At 48.4% G+C, this 20,160-nt stretch overlaps 1 protein-coding gene across 2 annotated transcripts in view; it reads right to left on the reverse strand.

Moving 5' to 3' along the window:
* Tacc2 (transforming acidic coiled-coil containing protein 2) overlaps nt 1-20,160 on the reverse strand; it is a 73,084-nt gene that overhangs the window by 9,368 nt on the left and 43,556 nt on the right. The window contains exons 6-13 of one of the 2 annotated variants that reach the window (XM_059265699.1): nt 16,832-16,893; nt 15,706-15,821; nt 13,031-13,202; nt 11,605-11,745; nt 10,684-10,773; nt 3,882-4,025; nt 3,411-3,487; nt 1,465-1,508 (exon numbers count right to left, since the gene is read on the reverse strand). In XM_059265699.1, coding sequence (XP_059121682.1) covers nt 1,465-1,508; nt 3,411-3,487; nt 3,882-4,025; nt 10,684-10,773; nt 11,605-11,745; nt 13,031-13,202; nt 15,706-15,821; nt 16,832-16,893 — 846 coding nt within the window. The remainder of the gene's footprint in view (nt 1-1,464; nt 1,509-3,410; nt 3,488-3,881; nt 4,026-10,683; nt 10,774-11,604; nt 11,746-13,030; nt 13,203-15,705; nt 15,822-16,831; nt 16,894-20,160) is intronic. The other variant, XM_059265710.1, reaches the window with a different exon arrangement.

Below are 20,160 nucleotides of genomic sequence, written 5' to 3' on the forward strand. Positions count from 1 at the left end.
GGCCTCGGCATCTAGTCATCTTTATGACCATAATGGCAGGCTATCCTGAGAGATCCACCAGAGAAGCCCCTCATGCTTGGAGCCCTCCAGGGCGGGCTCCTGCATCTCTCAAAGTCCCTAGCTGTGTGCTACAAGCCGGCTGTGGCAGCATTCCCTCAGGAGCCAAAGCTCACACCTTTCCCCCTCAACACCACACCTGCATCTGACCATGTCATCTCAAGGACACTCACACCCCAAGACACCAGGAGCCCAAAGGTCTGGCAACCCTTTCCAGGCTGAGAGATAAGCATGCCTCCTCTCCAGTGCTTTGGCCAGCACTTACAATTCCCAGAGTTTCAAAGTTTTTATCTCATCACTAAGCTCGTCTGATGTGATGCATCCACCATGGGATCAATGTAGCTGAATGTGCCTGAGGGGGCGCAGGGGCTCCAGGTGAAAGCCTTGATTAACTTAAGCCACAATTAACACTCCTGAGAGAGTAAGCCATTCAACCATTGGCCTTCTTGCTACTTCAAAGGCTACTGTGTTGTTTATCTTGGGATAAACCACAGATGGGTGGAACTCAAAAAGCCAAACATTTGCTAAGGGGTCTCCTAGGGGACCTGCTCATGCACGTCCAGCCAGAATACTTGGTTTGCAGTGACTTGCAGGTTTACCCCACAAATCCTTAGGCGGGTAAAATTACTTTTAAAAACTGATTATCATGAATCTAATCAAGTAAACAGATAGCTTGACATAAATCAATAAATACCAGTTCCCCAAGACTATTACTATAAAAAACTGGACTTTGGAACGTCTCCAAGACTGATTTTCATTTTAGAGAGAGAGGATAGGGAGGGAGGGAGGGACGGAGGGAGGAAGGAAGGAAGGAAGGAAGGAAGGAAGGAAGGAAGGAAGGAAGGAAGGTCATTGTGTGTCACTTGCTAATGTGGGGCCTTCTTTCTTTGAAGGCCTAAGCAATCTGTCAGCTCTGGCTGTCAGGGATGCAGTGTTGTGATGGAGGTGTTCTATAAGGGAGAGCTGGGATTGGCTAACAGGGTCTGCCAGCCACAGAGGAAGGGTATTGGGTAGGGACTTGCCACAGATTCCATCCTGGTTCTAAGACTACTGGTTAAAGTATATGGGTACTTAATCATTTAACTCTAAACTAAATTAGGGTTTAGGGGTTTTAATTCTATGCTTTTCTGCAAGCAAAATCCCAGAACCCCACACATCCCAGTGGCCAAACCCAGACTCCTTCCCAACATGGTGGATCACCCCTGGCTGGGCAAATGAGGGCTCAGCAGACACTGGGTAGTGTGAAGTATATTCCTGGGGGTATCTCCAGGCTACAGCCACAAGTACAGCTGCTCTGGTCCCTGCTCTTAAAGGAACTGGCTCAGAGCCTTGTCACCCAACCCCCACCCCAATTACACTCCCCCCTCCCTATAGTTTGGGCCTGAGCACTCCAGTCACAACACCCACCGATCATCTGTGCGATGGTCTTCTCATATTCAGCCACGATTTTCCTGGAAGAAAGGCAAAGGCATGCTGAACTCTAATAACAGGATCGTGCTAAATCTCCACCCCACAGCTGGACAGTATAAGCCTCGCACGCTCTGTACGCGTCCTTGTACTCATCAACAAGTTTGGTTTCCTGGCATACAACCCTCAATCCAGTGCACTGTCCAACCCTGCAACACCCCCACTGTTCACTATGTGAAACAAAAGGCCAGATCTGCCACCTGATGGCTGAAGTCTTCGACACCCAGGTCTCGCCTCCTCCACAAGCTTACCACCAGCTTGTGGACACAGTGGCTCAACATGGACAGACATTTCTTCCTTGAACTAGGCTTTCTCATCCCAAGTATACCCAGGTTGTTTGTGTACTTCCTCCTATTTCTACCTCACAGAATCTGTTTCTCAAGGTCTAAGTCAAATGTTCTCTTCTCCAGGAAGCCTTTCCTGATTTCTCTTGGAGTTCCCTAACATTCTCTCTGTATCGTCTCCTCTGATGGAGTGGACGCTCCTCAAAGTATATAAGATGCTACTTCTTATTCCCTTGCATTTTTATTTTTATTATTTTTATTTTTTGGTTTTTCAAGACAGGGTTTCTCTGTGTAGTTTTGGTGCCTGTCCTGGATCTTGCTCTGTAGACCAGGCTGGCCTCGAACTCACAGAGATCCACCTGGCTCTGCCTCCTGAGTGCTGGCATTAAAGGCGTGCGCCACCACTGCCCAGCTCCCTTGCACTTTTAAACTAAAAAAAAAAAAAAAAAAAAAAAAAAAAAAAAAAAAAAATTATTTTTTTAAAGAGTGGGTTGGTGAGACTGGGTCTCATTATAACCTTGGCTGGTCTGGAACTCATTATACAGACCAGACTAGCCCTGAACTCACAGAGATCCGCCTGCCTCCGCCTCCCAAGTGCTGGGATTAAAGGCGTGCGCCACCATCATGCCTGGCATCTTCCCCAGATGAAAACAGCCAGGTGTCAAGCATCCCTCTACAAGAGCAGTCCTCTCGGGATGCAGGGTTTGCCTGCTCAATGGTGTCCTCAAGAGAGCGGCAGTGGGAAGCAGAGCGAGAATGAGGTTTCAGGAAGACATGATGGTGACTGTCATCACTTAGGTTGGTGGTTCTCAACCTGTGGGCCACGACCCATTTGGGGATGGCATATCAGATATTTACACTATGATTTATAACAGCAAAGTTACAGTCATAAAGAAGCAATGAAATAATTTTATGGTTGGGGGTCACCACACCATGAGGAACTGTATTAAAGGGTTGCAGCATTAGGAGGGTTGAGAACCACTGATCTAGGTGTTTTGCTTGATGCTGGAAATGTACACAGGAATGCAAGCTGACTGGAGTTGGGGGAGACACTTTCACTGTCTACACATTCATCTGACTGGACTCTCTAGGGCATAGTGTTAGTCTGAAAACACTTGCAGAAGCTAAGGAGGACAGCTCAGCAGTCAGGCGCTTACGTTGTTCCAGGAAGAGCCACGTTCAGTTTCTAGAACCCATGTTGGGTGGTTCTCAGCCACGCTCCAACTTTGGGGGGATCTGATGCCTCTGGCTTCCAAGGGCACCTGCATTCATGTACACTAACTCCACCCACAGACACACATATTTAAGAATAATGAGCCAATGGTGCACACGGATCTCTATGAGTTCGAGGTCAGCCTGGTCTAAAGAGTAAGTTCCAGAACAGCTAGGACTGTTACACAGAGAAACCTGGTCTTAAAATTTTTTTTTTAAATTAAAAAGAAAATCTCTTAAAAACTCCCATGTAAAAATACGAGCCTTGAATAATAGAAGAATGAACTTTTTCTACAGAAGACCCTGCTGGGGGTGAGGGCACCTCAGCATGAGCTGCCAGGAAGCCACAGACGGCGCTTCTGGGCAGCAGGAACGCTGAGCCCCACTGACCTCATTTCCATCACTTCCCGCCTGCTCTCTTCATATTTGTCCCTCCACTCTGAGACTTCTCTCTCCTTGGAGATAACCTAGGGTCGGGGAGAAGAGAAAGGCAGAGCCCAAATGAGCATTCAGTTCTCACCAAATCCAGGACACATCATATACACATGGGATGAAAACTTCTCACACAAAACCTGGATTCCATCCAGAGAATCCTCCAAGCAGGAGAATTGAAGACTTCCCCAAGGCCCCCAGGGGAGCAACTATGATGAGGTGTCTTCTACAGCATGTCAGCCATGCCCGTTAGCATGGAAACTAGGCAGATCAAAAGCCATGGTGTGCCACCCAGCTAGCTTGCAGTGTTTAGAGGACGCTCTGTCTCCAAAGAGCAGCGTCATGGGTAAATATGGTTACGGACAACTGGCAGACTCGGACCCTATCCCGGGGTCAAGAATATGGCCCTTGACACCACAGGTCTCATACCTCTGCTCTGGCCACTTGGAGTGCAGAATCCAGGTCTGGCTGCTGGAACAGAAGGCCGGGGGGTTTCTCCACCTCGGTGGGCCCGATGCGGGAGTACAAGGCAGTTTTGGAGATGGAGACGTCTGCTGGATGAGCAGCTTCCCTCTGTGGATGTTGTTTTCATTAGAGAGAGAAAGAAACAGAACAGTCACCACTGATGGCACGACAGACAGGGTTGCAGGCATGGCCCTGAGAACCGCATTCACCCGCTCAGCTGCATGGTTTTGAAACAAAGAACACTGAAAGTATGAGATAATGCAAGGACTCATGGATGGGGGTAATGCCAGGTCCAGGCGATGGAAAGCCTTCATGTTGCACACTTTCAGGCACACAAAGGGGCTGATGAGATGGCAGCCTCTGTAACTAGGAACCCTGGGGGCCCACTGGTCTGCAGCCTGCTTATCACGGCCATTTATCAGAGGCTGAGCCCACGAGGCACTGTAAGTCAAGACCAGTCATTATTCTGTTGGCTCCACTTCCAAAATCAAGTCTTGCTGGGGACTGATTCTGAATGCTGGTCTACATTGCCTAGTTTTGAATAGCTGAAGATTAGATCATTTTTGAACACATTTAAATTTGGTGGTGCTCCTGTGGCTCAGTTGAAAAAAGATGTGATCTGCACAAAATGGGAAGCCTACTATTGTCAGCCTTATTCTGTCTGGGCTGGAGAGATGTTGCCATTAGGTCTGCTGTATAACAGCAAAGAGGAAAGCTGGGGTCAAAGACAATTATCTTTCTACATTTCCTGATGAAGCCTACAAGCAAGCAAGGTGATGCCCTGCCCCACCCAACTGAAAAACCATTTGCAGCTTTCTCAAGCTCTGTAGGGGTCAGTCACCAGCCACAGAGAGGCAAGGAGGGGCACATGGCTATTCCTCCTTCACATAGAACATTAAGCAACTTGCAACACAGTTGAAACACAGTGTTAGGAGCAATGTCAACCAGCACGGCCAGGCTTGTCAGCCTATTTCCACAGCAACAAAAACATCCAATCAACCACTCTCAGTCCTATGCATTAACCTCCTGGGTGCGGTCATGGCTGCCAAGGAAGCTTCCACCCTAGGTAGAGTACAGGTCAGTGCTGCAGTGTGAGGTAGGTGATGGTGGCCTGAAGGGCGGAGTGGACTGCTCCATCCTAGGAGAATTAGGAGAACAAACTGAGCACTGAACAGACACCTCCGTTTTATAGAAAAGGGAGAGGAGACAGGAGGGTGAGGATTGAGAACTGCACAGATAAAAGGAGAGCATCAGTGGTCATGGGAAGGGATGGAGCTGAAGGCCCAGGAGCAGAATGTTTATAAACACAGGAATTGCTAGCCCCACCTTTCCTCACCATAGTACCAGGGATAAGGGTCTAGAGAAGGGAGGCAGAAAATGCAGGTGAGAGCAATGGATAGGACTGGAAGTGACAATTTAGGACATTAGTGTCCACATGCAAGGTGCACACAATAGTTTAGTTGTCCTGGAAGAAAACTGCTGTGACCTGCTCACTGTCCCTGCCTGCCCTTAAGTCCTTGACTAACCCTCAAGTGACTCATTGACCAGGCCTACTCTCAAGACTTTGGGCTTACCCTCAAATGACACTGGTGGATCACCTGAATCTCACTGGTCATGCCTGCCCTGAAATGCCTGGACTTACTTTCCAGTGAGTCACATGATCAGCTATGAGAACCCAGAGCACACAGACCTGGTCAACCAGAACAGAGTCTACACTTATATGTCAGATGGGATGCCATGAATGTCCTTCTCAGTCTGTTTCTAGGACATCTACCTAGAGCACAAGCTGCCAGCCCCTGGCAGCAGGCAGCTGGATCCCTCGGGAGAGAAAATGCCCCTAGGTGGCAGGGCAGAGGATCTGCATGAAGGGCTTACCTCTGCTCTTGGCAATGGTTTGCACAATGCTACTTCTCTGAAGGAAATGTTCCAGTAGTAACTGGAAAATCACAACCGGAAATCACCACTCAACAGGTGTAATTAGAAAAGCTCACAAACACAAAATTATGAAGAGGACTTAAAAAGGGAAAACAAACAACAAACCCTATTCTTTTCACTTTTAAACGTGCTCTTTAAAAAGTGGGGGTGGGGGTGGGTGGGTGCTGACGAGATGGCTCAGTGGTTAGGAGCACAAGCTGCTCTTCCAGAGGACTCAGGTTCTCTTCCCAGCACCCATACGTTGGCTCACTTTGTAATTCCGGTCCCAGAGGATCTGACACCCTCTCTGGCCCCTGTGGGCACCAGGGCACGCACATGGTGCACGTACATACATGCATGCAGGTAAAACACCCGTACACATAAAGTAAATTTTTAAAAATCTGAGAAAAAATGAAATTTCAAAATGAACAGGATGTTGGAGCTTCTAAACTCAGTTTGAAACTTCCAAAGACGGATGCAGGATGTGCGAGGCTGGGCCTAAAGGTTTTCCCAAATGAGATTATTCTGCTGCAAAGCAAAGCAGCTCCTTGTAGTGCAAGAGAAAAATCATTTAATAATGAGAATGAATTTTGTATCACGCAGGGCAGGAGCTAAGTCTGACCAAGGAACACATTAGAGATGGCTGATCTGCCTGGTGTCCTTTGTAAAACAAGGACGGGATGAAAAATAAACACAGAGATATCTAAATGGATGCAAAGGTGTGAGATCCTAGGTGTCATCCTTCAGCCACAACCACTCAGCATTTTCAGTCGGGGAACAGACAGTTTCAGGACCACTTTGACTCCCTGCCCCCTCCAGTTATCTGTGGGATAACGAATTCAGGACTCACACCTCGGTTCTTCCTTTCAGCCATGAATGTTTTCAAGGGAAATTAAAAGTCTGTCTCTCACTAATATTTTAAGGTCAGTTATTTTTACGCCCAGCTTCATTTCTCTCACACTTAGACCTGCTGCTTCACGCAGGCCGAAAAGCCACCAGAATCCTTTTGACTAAACTGTGACACGGTCCCAATTCCAAAGGCACAGATCTTTGCTGCCACCTTCAATCCTTCACACGGTCTTAAGTCCTGGAAACCGTGGCTTCCCTCAGGTCACTATCTCCCTTTCAGATTCCTGGGCCACGGGCCTCCTGCTGGCCTTGAAGGTAGGAGTCCCGTCATGTACCCAGGCTCATAGTTCTCCTTGTGACCCTTCTTATTGCTAGGCCTTAGGATTTGGGGCGGGACATCATGATCATGGCAGATTACTATCCCCACAGCAGTCAGTAGCAAACTCAGATCTGAGGCCTGGGGAGCCATGAGGAAGGGCCACACAGGTGAGGTCAGGGACCAGGAAAACCAAGCTAAGGCTCGAGGTGTCTGGGCCACGTGGCACCACCCAGGCAGGAAAAGGACCTTGGCTAGATGCTACCTATCCCAATCTGACAGCAGACAGTTCCCCAGCCCGGGAGCTGTAAGCACAGGTGAAGTACTTGGCCCCACACCTCAGTCCCACTCCATGGAAGCCATCATAACCAGACCTCATCCAGCTGTGCCGGCCCACCAAGTCAAGAATCAGCCACTGAGGCTGAAGTATAGGCTCCAACCACAGATTCCGAAGCTGGAGAGCAAACCAAAGCCCGCCAGCCAACTAGTCCTCTGCCACTCTTCTTCAGACTGCTCTTGTGGCTTCCAGGGATGTGCCTCATGGTGGAGGGAGGGAGGCAGTGACTTTTGTGAGAGGAAGGAGCACTTGAAAGATGCTGGGCTCCTTGTCCACAGCACACTGTCCCTGCTGAGATGCCACACTGCTGGACAACAATAAATGCAGTCCCAACCTCACTCTTGTTCCAGCTCACATCAACCCTAGTCACCTGCTCATCTAAGCCAGGTCTCTTGAGGTAATCACACACAGCATTACCCTCCGTGTGGGAACCGCTCCCAACCTAAAAAGTTGCCTGAACACATCTTTCCATCTTCCATCTTCGTCTTGGGGGCCCCCTTATCAATAAAGGCCAACAGGTCTAGCGATCACAATCAGTTTGTCATGCATGCAAAATGTGCCAACACGCCCTGCAACCCATACCTTGGAGGGCCAGGGAAAGAACTTCTGAGTATGGACCTCAGGGCTGCTACATTGTGTATTGATCCTTAGGGGACTAGCGGAACTCAGCTCCAGCAGAAGCAAGTGAGAGAAACAGAATAAGAAAGCCACAGGGAGGGGGAGGGGGAGTTACCGTATGAAATTTTTTTCCCCCCAATTATAAAGTGGGAGGAGGTGTGTGAACATGACTTTGGGAAGGGGTAAGCCAGGAGGAATTGGAAGGGTGAACATGATCAAAATACATTATATGCACATACGACATTCTCAAAGAATGTTTTAAAAATAAAAAGAAAGCAAGCCACAGCCCAACACCAGAGCCCTAGTTCCTAGGGATGTTACCGCGTTTCTAACTGATTCTGAACAGGAGGACACAGCTTCTTGCTGCAGTTCTGTGGAGGCTGACCCAGCACCATCCACTTCAAAGCTGCTCTGAATTTTCAATCCCTCAAAGTTATATCCTTCCTCCTAAGTAATTCTTTTTTTTTTTTTTTTTTTTTTTGGAGACAGGGTTTCTCTGGGTAGCCCTGACTGTCCTGGAACTCACTCTGTAGACCAGGCTGGTCTCGAACTCGGAGGGATCAATGGTTTAAAGTAGTGTTGCCAGGAAAATGGGACTGCATCACTCACGTCTGAGACTCCGGGGCAGACAGGGCACCTGGACCCACAGCCACTGTATTCTGTCTGCATACTCATGGCTTCAGAGGCAGAGAGGGGCCACCAAGCACAGACACAGGGGAGAAGGCCACAAGGGGAATCCCCGGAATAGAAAATGCTCCCCCCACCCAAGATGGCTGTAGCTCTTCCTCGACAGAGTATTCCTCGGCTCACACTTCTGAAGCACCGCAGGATGAACCAGGCTTTCTCTCAGCTTGTACTCTATGTGGCGTTGCTGTCTAAAGCGAAACCAGAACACGTTCTGAGGCTGCCAGAGACAGGATGTCAACTCTTATTTTTTGAAAGTTATCTCTGGCATATTAGTAGGAGACAGGAAACTTGCCTCCTAGGAGGCTTTGTACTCAGCCTGAACTACTTACCAGAATGTGTCCAACTCTATTTCACTATTCTCCAGGGCAGGAATACACTGTACGGACAGTGGTCATACTTCTTAAAAATTTATTTCTTTTTATGTGCGTTGGTGTTTTTGCCTGCATGTATGTCTGTGTGTGAGGGTGTCAGCTCTTGGCGTTATAGACAGTTGTGAGCTGCTGTGTGGGTGCTGGGAATTGAACCCTGGTCCCTCTAGACGAACAGCCAGTGCTCCAAACCGGTGAACCATCTCTCCAGGCCCCACAATGGTCAAATTTTAGGCAGTTCGTTCTATCTTAAAGTTATTCTGCAAAGATTCAAGAAATCAATCTGGCAGGGGTGGGTTGTGGGGGTGGGTAGGGAGCAGGGTCCTCGGCGTTTGGTGCTTTCTGGAAATCTCCCTTTCATAGCAATTCAGCTCAAGTTTATACTTTGGCAATAAGAACAAAAACATCTCTGAGTTTTGTTTCTTATCCTTGATCTGTGTTCCACTGTTCCCAGTCTGGACATCCATACTATGACCACCTCCTGTCTCCAGGAGGGGACCCAATTTGGGCTCTAGCTAGAGCGAGCCATGTGTGGGCTCTTGGGATTTCTGTTCCTATTTCACACCTGGGAGGTCCTCTGCAAATGACCTAGTCTGTGAGGTGGAGTTGAACAGGCAGGTCCATTGGTGACCCCAGTTCAAGGCCCCACAGGCTGGCGAACTCTGGATATGCGGCCCTGATTCTCAATCTGTAAAGCGAGACTTAGCTCTGCTTTCCCAGGAGAGGCACTGTGGAATATCCAGGTGATAAACAAAATTGAAGTGCTAGCTGACAGCAGCCCCTTTGGCTAACTGCACACCAGTATATGTTAGGTGTGCAGGCGCAAGGCTACTGCTGTCCACAGGCATGGTCTTCTCCACCACAGGCAAACTAGCCTCATCTCAGAGACAGAGGAACTGAGGCTCAGCATCGTTCATTAACTCGTTCAAGGCTCACACTACAAAACAAAGTGGGGTCCAGCCCTGGTCCAACACACCAAGTTCACTGAGCTGCCCAACTCTGGGTGGGGAGGGAGTGGGATTGAGGCCACAGCTCACGGGCAGCTTGAGGGTGAGGTGCCACCTACATGTCATCACCATACTGTTAAGAATTATTACCCTAAGCCTACAGGCCGGGCGGGAAGGCTCCAAACGTCTTATCAATGTGTCTTATTACTTATTTTTCATTACGTCTTCTTACTGTGTCTCTTTGTCCTCATCTAGACCATCCCATGTCTTGAAGCAAGTCTTGTTCTCACCTCCTACTTACTATTGACTCTCAGTAAAGTCAGATACAAACTTCTAGAAAACAGAAATGTTACAAATTACTTTAACCCATAGAGAGACAAAGGGTATCTACAGGAAAAGGTAACTCCAAGGGGGATTCTCTTCTGGTCCTAGTGAACCAGTACTAACCAGTTTTACATACAGCTAGTCTACCACCTCACTCAAAGCCTTTTTACTCTCTGTGCTCTATGCTGGCTTTTCCCATTTCCCTCTGCCTGGCTGCATGACCTCATCCCTACACATGTGCTCAGTGTGTGTTTGTGTAAGAGTTATACTTTTTAGCTTCAGAGAAATCACACTTCACGGGATACCCACAATGCCCGCCTGGCCAGTGGTTAGCAAAGCAGCCCTGGGACCCCGTGGCACACACAGCATTCCCAGAAGGCAGTGCACCGCAGCGGCAAACAGGTACCTTAGTGTCCTGGCAGCTGCGGGAAGCCAGGGCGATCTGCCTGGCCAGCTTCAGGGCTTCTATCCGCATGATGGCAAACTCTAACTCCTCCTGCCCGAGGGGTAGGGGTGAGCAAACCGTAGGGAAATGCATCAAGACAGACAGAAGGTTTCCACATCCAGGAATGAATGTGCCACATAAATGCATATGACAGGTGTTCGTGGGAAAACATACGCTCGGCTTTCTCTCACAACCAACACCTCAGCAGATCATGAAACAGGGGGTTTAATTTCCTTTTTGAAAAAAAAAAATCACCCCTTTGAAGGTCTGACAAGAAATATCATGCAGTCAAATGTGAACTGATTTTCAAAACAGTACGGTAATTTTTACTCTACAGTATTTCTTGCTTTCTTTCCTTGTTTTTAAAAAGCTGACCAGCGCTTGCTGTCAATGGCCATGCATCTCTCAGATGCCTGTTAATAATCTCTCTAGGTCGGCCTTGCTTCCTAGTCCAGGGAATAGCAAATTAAGCTGTCAAATTTCCGCTACAGAGATACGTTTTGGTTCCAGATGTTACCTCAATGGGAATTTGGGATTGTCTTATGTATTTAACAGCTTGGCTTGACCTGATACCTGTGGTTTAGTGAGTAAATCATAAACTGCCTGTGGGGCTATCAATAAATACATCAGGAAAATGACTATTGGGACCAATTTCCCAATACAAATAAAAAGAGTCCTTTCGGTACGTAATCACACAATTTGTCTAATTCTAGCACCCTGGCTATAGCATACACAGATATCAGTATCTGAGAGGAAAACACTTCATCTGGAACATTCCCAGTATTGCCTCATTAAGTACTGCCTCAGCTCAATTTGGCTCAGGGGTTCATTTTCTACTGAGGTTTTGACAAACTCCCGAAAGGTCACACAGGGGCTACAAACCTGAAGTTTCTGAGCAAATACTGGGGGGTTCTTTTCTGCTAAGTCAGGCTCCAGATAGTCAAGTGCACCACAGAGAGAAGCAGGATGGGCCAGCCTGCTGAGGAGGGCATCCGCAGAGGCAAAGGCACCCTCCGGAGCTGTCTGAAGGCCGGCCGAGAGGAAAATGGAAAATAGAGGAGAGTAGAAAGATATTGATTCCAAGCAAGGACCGCACAAACACACACTGCACATTGCTGCATTAGGGCTAAAGAGAACATCAGTGGTCGATATTCACACTACCATTGGGACTGAGACTGGCAGGCCCCGCCCCTTTTCCCAAAAGCAGGGCCTCAGGAGCCCTCCCTCCCCAGGCCCATGTCACCCTGGTTTCCCAGCCAGAGCAGCGGAAGCCACGTAACCACTGCTTTTTTCTTTGAAAATCTCCATGGGTGGGAGGCAAGCCAGTTGATGGGTTTTCAAACGCCAACATAGTTCCTCAAAGAAACAGCACCAAGGACAAATATCAAGGAAAGTAAGGTTTGAGTGAGGGCCATTTTCAATAGTGAAAAGACGATTTCAAACAAATAGGTCACTCCTCCTAGATTAGAAAGACTTCCAAATTAGAAGGCAACTTTGCAGGAGATGAACCATGGCCAAGTCTGCCACAGTATTTATATGCAAGATCGATTCACATCTAGACCCTTTTATTGTTCATTGTGTTTCCAGGATCCAACCCGGCATCCAACTGCCGCATATACAGCAGGTGCTCTGTAAATGTCTGTAGCATGAGACAGAGACAGATCAAACTGCCTGATAGAGAGCAAAAGCAACACACCAAATCAAACAGTTTCAAACTGTATGACGATTGCTAGGAGGGAGGTGAAGGAAAAAGTATAACTGACCCCAGTTGGTTTGTCTAAGACATGTGGAAGACCCTCACGTGGATATTACACCCTCTAGGGCGAGCACATATAACATGTAGGGAGTGAGGACAGCGAGGCCTCATCTCAGGGCTACGGGTCCTGCAAGGCTTCTGGAGGTCTTGGGAGAGGGTAAGTTGAAGTCCTGGACGATGAGCAAGAGAAATCTCCTGTCACTGAGACCCAAGAGAAACATAGCTGGTCCCCCAAAGGAGGATGTTCCCTCCCCTGCCCATCTTTGTTTTGCTATACAGGCTAGAGAGGCAGGGGCTGGCTGACCATGACTCCAGCTTGTCCACCAGTCCAGCTCCAGGGAGAGAAGAATGGAAAACAAGCCCGAGCGTATCAAGCATTGACTGAGAACTGTACAGCCACCGTGGGAGAAAGGAAGGCCCTTCCCTCGCTGTGAGACGTAGGGTCTCCTAAGCTGACTGCTGTGGTCTAGGGGCCAGCGTGGGGCCCCACAGCCAGGTGAAGAATGGCCGCATTACAGGGCTCAGGCACAGAGTCCCTCAAGCAACACTTACAATTTCAATCGCCTCCGCGGGGGTGCCCAAGGCCATAGCTTCCAGCTCCTTCTGGGAGGGTTTCTCTGACACCTGCAAGAGAGGCTCCTGGTTGGAGGCCAGTCCGCGAGCGACAGGGTGCTGGAGTTTGGTTGCAGCATTCACAAGGGCTTCAGTCTCCTCAAAACTCGACCTGAGGGAAAAAGTCAGTCGTTAGGGCCTTCTCCCTGGAGACTCACTGAAGTCTATTAGGAAGCTCTCACTAAAGAGAAAATATCCCACAAAACCCGAGACTTCCAAGTCAGTGTCCAAGGAGAGACAAAGGCCAGGTCTTCAGGGGCCATCCATCTAGAGGCAGGCTACAGTCCAGCCATGTTTAAGGGCCAACAGACAAGGGAAGAACAGATACAGATGCCTTTGGCAAGGGGACTGAGCTCCGGAGTTTAGGGACCAGTCACTTGCTTGCTTGTGCATTCTGAGGGAAGAGACTGGGTATCACATCTTTTCTTAGAAGGTGGATAGGCACCTTGGAGAAGATGAAGTAAGATGCTGTATAAACGCAAAGTACTCCACATAGTGCCTACCACAGGGGACCACTCTTGGAGAGGTGACATCGCTGCACTAACACCGGACCACTCTTGGAGAGGGCATCATCTCTAGTTAGACATCGCTGCACTAACACCTAACATCTGGACAGAGTTTGGTCTGTAGGGCCTACAGTGAAGTCTGAGAGACCAAAACAAGAGCTTCCAATCCTGCTCGGTACTGAGCAGGTATCCAGTGATGGATGGGACGACCTAAATAGTATCAAGCAATGCTTTACATTTCCCCCATCAAAGGGTATACACCCTTCAGAACATGCAAATATTAACATCCACACTAACAAGAAATGTCTGTCATTCACTTTACATGTGCTAGGCACTACAACACTTTGTACAAGTACAAGGCTTTCCATACACTATCTCCTAGAAGCCAGGTTCCCTGTGTCTGTCCCTTGACTGTTCTGGGGACTAACAGTCTTCTCTAATCTCCCTTAACCCCTAGAGGTCACTTTATTCCTTGCTGAGAGCCACAGAAATATGAAGTAGGAATTCAGCTGACTATGGCAAAGCTTATACTTGGAAGAGCCAAGGGCTTTTCCAGAAGATAAAGCCGAAACTTAAGGAGTATTGGTGAGACTGGCTTTTTTTCATGACAGGGTTTCTCTGTGTAGTTTTGGTGCCTGCCCTGGATCTCACTCTGTAGACCAGGCTGGCCTGGAACTTACAGAGATCCACCTGGGTCTGCCTCCCAAGTGCTGGGATTAAAGGTGTGCACCACCGCCACCATCCAGTGATACTGGCTTTTTAATGTATTAGCTTCTCCTGCAGTGAATTTCTTGTGTGCTATTGTAGCTTTCCCATTTGATTCCTCTCCCAAGAACTTCTAACAGTGTGATTGATCATTTATTGGGCACAACTTCCTCTGTACATTTGGGGTATTTTGGACAACATTCCCCAGCTGTGTTTATTCTTCATTAGCAAACATCTGGCCAGGGCCATTCTCCAGACAAAAGTATTTCATCTGAGATAGGACAGACTATAGATAGATAAGCATTAGTTCATCTCACCTACCGATAAAAGAAAATAACCACTAACAGTTAAAACCTTAACTCCTTACCTCCACCCCAGTTTATTTCCACAGGACCCTAATTTAAGAGATTTACTGCTTACAATTCTGGGATGGTGTTTTGGCCATCTGCTAGTTACTGAGACAAGGTAAATACTTCTACTGACCCAAGGAGACAAGGGACAAGGCCAGGCTGAGGATAGGTGCCAAGCTTCGTTTCTTGTATAAATTAAGCTTTTACCCTCCCTCCTTTATCTCAGTCCAAGTGTTATTCCTGGTTCTTAGGATTCCCCCTTTTTCAATTAACTCAGAGCAAAAGTGCTTTTACTACCAAATACTACACATTGTGATGCAGGTTGCCTAGCAACCCAGTAAACTTCCCCCGGTCCTACCAGAAAACGGTGCAGCCAGAGGATTGCTGACTGTATGTGTATATATACTGGGAAGTTCAGGGACGGAGGGGAACGATGAGAGAACAAAGAAGGGACAGAGAGGAGCTAAGTATGAGGACAGAAAAGAAGCTGTGCAGATGGAATCGACTTAGAAGAATAAAGGGAATGGACTAAAGAGCTCAGTGTGCATAGATTCTTTTGATATCCCTCAGATTAATTTCTTCACTGCTGATAGTGTCTACTCTGGACCCTGAGAGAAATCTCCACCGGCAGGTACCAGTGGGGAATTCATTAATTCCTCTCACTTTACACGTAGGGAAACTGAGGCATAGGACACCCAAGTAACTCCCACCAGATACAGAGCTGGGACTTAAGCTATTGGACCAATGACAGAATAGAGTTGAGTGTGAACTGGCTCTGTGTGTGTGTGTGTGTGTGTGTATATGTGTGTGTGTGTGTGTGTGTGTGTCTGTCTGTCTGTCTGTCTGTCTATTACTGCCAGTTAGCTGTTTCACCTTTATTCAAAGAGCCCTTGGAAATAGAAGTGATGCATCTGTGCCCTTGTGGACAGACTGAGTTATGGGCTACCTGCAGACACACACACAATGGAACCAAGTCAGAATAACAGCGGGAAGGTATACAAGGACTCGGGGGCCTCTGACCTAAGCTACAACTCTCCCATCATAGAAGTCATACCCCGAACACGGAGTTGGGGAATCCGACATCCGGACCGGAGGAGACTTGACGGGGCTCTCCTGAGCGGTGTCAAACATAAGGTACAAGGCCTGCTTCTTCGGAGTGTCATCATCCTGCTGCAGGAATCAAAGTTACACATGCATTAGCCAGGAACAGTGGCCTGAGTACGCCACTCAAGAGAAGAAAGTACTTGTCAACAACAAACAAGTAAGCCTTCAGCTTTCTCAAGCTCCCGGAAGAGAGGAGAAAGCAGGAGGTGACTAGGAGAGGGCCAGGAGAGCAGGAGAGAAGGACCCATGGAGACCTAAGGTGGGAAGAACCCTCTGGTACTGCTACGTGCCCTGTTCAGTCCCTCAGTGCATGATCATGGGCCACAGTGGCAAACACCGTGCTGAGGATGCAGAGTTAGCCAGCCTCGCTCTCAGTCCTCACAAGGGAATGGGGGAGTGACAGCATGCTGACCCCAGTGAGGAGCACTGCCACTGAGGCCCTGTGGTGGTTTGAATGAGATGTCCCCCACAGTCTTCGGCATCTGAATACTTGGTCCCAAGATAACGGTGTCTGGAAGGTTTAGGAGGCAGGGCCTTGCTGGAGGAAGCTGTGTTACTGGAGACAAGTTCTGCTGAGAGTTTAAAGACTGCTGCTTGCTTGTGGTTCAAGATGTGCCTCTACTCTGCTGTCATGGACTCTTAGTCCTCTGGAACCCTAAGCCCGAACTGGTCATGGTGTTTTATCACAGCAACAGCAGAGTCACTGAGACAGACCCCAAAGAAAGAGACAGGGCAATGGGCTTGGCCGAAACAACAAAGCTTCCTTCTTCTTGGCTGGGCAGGAGGGTCATGAGCAGAGGCCACAGCAGGGCTGCAGCTCAGAACCCGAGAGTCCTTCTACAATCAAGGCCTCAGGAGAGTACAGGTGGATTTGGGCACTGACTACACAATGTATGGCTAAAAGGGACCAGAGTTACTGGTAAGGCGGTCAGACTAGAGTCCCAAGACCTGGAGCAATGAGTCTAGGGATGGGGAGTGGCATTTCTGTGTAATGGGACAACTCTGAACGACCCTGTGCAGCCTTGCTGGAGACCCCACAGAAGTCCCCGCCAGGCCAGTGTATAGGAGGAACTCACGGGTAAGGAGGAGCCAAGCTTTTCCATGTATTCAATTTCATAGGAGTTTCTGTAGTCCAGCTCTGAAAACAACAAATAAGTGAGATTAAGTACCAGGGGAGACTGAAGGACCTGGCCCAGCAGGGGGTGGGCGGGCTGAGCTTTTGGGGCCCATCCCTGACCACAGTCTTCAGATCCAGCCTCCATCCAGGCACAGCTCAGCAGTTTCAGACAGCCTGTAAGCTTCCTGCTGGGAGGAGCTTTGGCCCTTAGAAATGTGAATGAGTTCCCAGGAAATGAAGCTGTGTCCACACACAGGTCCGCAATGGGCAGACCCAAGTGTGTCCATTGTGTTGAGATCAGAAGGCACAGGTGTTTGGGGATCGTTTTTCGTAAGATGACGCGGCACAGTGACAGCTTGGATCTGTGCTGTACCAGTCCCCCCTCTGTGGATTCAGCAGCCCCAGGACAGGCAACACTCCTCTAGTGCTCCTTCCTAAGCTGGTTATTTCCTTCAGTTCTACTGGTTGCTTCAGGGCTGAGGTCTGACATTTTGATAGACCATCTTGCCAAAGCCAGTTTTAGGGATCTCTCTTGAGGTCCCATGAGCCCAGTTAGGGAGAGTATGTGGGTTCAAGGACTGCCTGGGCTATAGAGTTAGGTTCAAAGGTAGCCTAGGCAACTTAGTCAGGAGACTCTTGTCTCAAAATGGGAAAAATTAAGAGGGCTGGGGTGTAGTTCAGTGGGGGTGCTTGCCTGGAATGTACAGTGCCCTAGGTACAATTCCTAGTACAAGAAAAGAAGAGAGGGAGGGAGGGAGGGAGAGAGGGAGGGAGGGAGGGCTTAAATTTAAATTCTGCTTTAAATTCTAAACCTCACAGAGTAGGCATGCAGATAAAGTCAAGCAGCTCCCTCTCACACCAGGCCACATGCAGGTGGCAGACTAGGAACAGTTCCGCCAGTGGCACCAAGTAGCACATGTCTGTACAACTTCAGGGGAGGCTGAGTCACTTAAGGATAGGGCCACTTCACACTGAAGAGGCCAACAGCTATTTTTAAAGAGTTCTCTCAGATCCAAGGGCCACTTTGGAGAATGACCTCATACCAGGGCATCACACAGCCAAGAGGACTTGACTGTTTTCCTGAATCTAATTGCTAGAGCTTTGCTAAGGGAAGTGCCCTGGTCTTCATTTCTAAGACCAGCGAGGTCAGCTTACTGGACTTCTCTGTACCTGCTGATTCAACAACGAAATGAAACTCAAAGTGCCACACTGTCGTGGATAACATGACAAGGTATAACAAAAAGGCCTACAATTAGTTACACAATAGGAAGAATTACGACCAGACTTATTACTGCTCATTCTAACATTTCTCTTTGAACACAAGTGATGTTTTACTAAGAGGAGATGGACAAAGGGCCCTGGAGAAGGATGAAAAGACTATATTCACCTTTTCCTGTCCCCTTCTCAGTTCAGTCTCTGTCATAAGACAACCATGGTGCCTCCCCAGATGGACAACTTGCCCTCTGCTGGATGTGGGAAGAGGGGGAATACAGTTGTGTATAGGGAGGTGGGGCCACCAAGTAGCTATGAAGATTTGTGGGTCTAAAAGCAAGCTCAGGGCTGCAGAGATGGCTCAGTGGTTAAGAATATACACTGCTCTCCCAGAGGATAGGATTCAGTTCCCAGCACCCACATTGGACAGCTCACCACCACCTGTAACTCCAGCTCTTTGGATCCAATGTCCTCTGGACTCCAAGGGCACCCATAAACACATGATGCATATAAACTCACATGAGCACACACTCACACATGAATAAAAATAAATAAATCAAAAACAAAATAAAATAAAAACAGTTGCTATCAGGGTCTCCTGGGCAGGTAAGGTCCCAGAGACAGGCTGCCTAACATTCTCAGGTGCAGAAGAGAAGGGCATTCATTAAACAGATGAGCATGCTCATAACTCAAGCAGAGTGTGTAATCACTGGGAGGTTATGGAGGCCACACAATCAAGGTGGTATCCAAGGCAAACAGGACACTCCAGCTCCATGGGTAACTGCTAACCTACGGTCCTCTGGGGTTTTGAAACAGCAAAGAAAACCTGAAGCTCTTCAGCGCTACTTGTGCACCCAGGTAGGAAGGAACAGGACTAGCTCACGCCCTCATCCTACAAACGAGGGCAGGGAGCCCTGTCTATTCTCACCACACTAGCATAGAACTATGAAACCAGGCAGGTCTGCCCTGCACAAATCACCTCAGGCCTTCTCAGTGCACACACTATGTTTCCTCAATCTTCAAGTGGGGGCTACAGGATCCCCCACAGAGCTCGGAGGAAATGAAGCCCTGTGTGCAAAATGATAGTCCCTGCTTCCCTCCTCCCTCCTATGGAATCACCATCGCCGTGCATGTATGCTTATATAGTAATTACGATGGCTAACCCAACACTTCCCTTTCCTGTGGTTGGTCACTTCCATAAGACGAAGTCTCAGACTGCAGCTGCAGCCCTGGACTGATTCGTCCCAGGGTCACATCAGCACCCCCAGATGTCTGATGTGCTGAACGTGTCCTTACTGAAAGAACAAGAGGGAAGACCTGACGAGAGGCTTCTCTGTCCAGGGTGGTTACAGAGGTGCTTAGAGCAGGGCCTCCTACAGCCATGGTGTCCTCACGTCGGCATTCTCTACCACCCAATGGCTAAAACTGATCCGTCACTTGCCAAATCTTTACTGCTATTTTCTAAGGAAGCAGATTTCACAGGTTTTGTTTTAAAGTTAAATGTATGCCTATATTCTGAACTCTCTCTCTCTCTCTCTTTCTCTCTCTCTCTCTCTCTCTAAGAATGTGGGTGTGTGCACACCACAGTGCATGCACGCTCTCTCTCTCTCTGCATGTGTATATGAATATTCACATGTATGAATGTGGGTGTGTGCACACCACAGTGCATGCATGGACGTCAAAGGACACCCTTGGTTATCATCCCTCGCCTTCCACTTATTGGGCTTTCTTGTTTTGTTCCTTCAGATGAACATGGCAGGCTCTCTGGTCACTAAGCTTCTGGAGAGTCTCCTGTCCCTGCCCCAGCTCCCTGCAGGAGTGCTGTGATTACAGACACTTGTATGGGCATCAGGCTGTTACAGAGGTTCTTGGGATTCGAGCTCAGGTCCTCACACTTGCACATTTGCTCCCTGAGTCATCTCCTTAAGCCCTCCCTATTTGTTGAATTTTTGCAGAAATAACTGTCAAAAAGTTTAGTGAACTGTTCTAGCACATGATCAACACACTCTCAGATCAAATGTGTTTAATTCTCGGTACCAATCTCAAGCTGGTTGCTAAATGCTTTTTTCTGGTGTT

The sequence above is a fragment of the Peromyscus eremicus genome, chromosome 1 (genome assembly GCF_949786415.1).
Source record: "Peromyscus eremicus chromosome 1, PerEre_H2_v1, whole genome shotgun sequence".
Taxonomy (NCBI): domain Eukaryota; kingdom Metazoa; phylum Chordata; class Mammalia; order Rodentia; family Cricetidae; genus Peromyscus; species Peromyscus eremicus.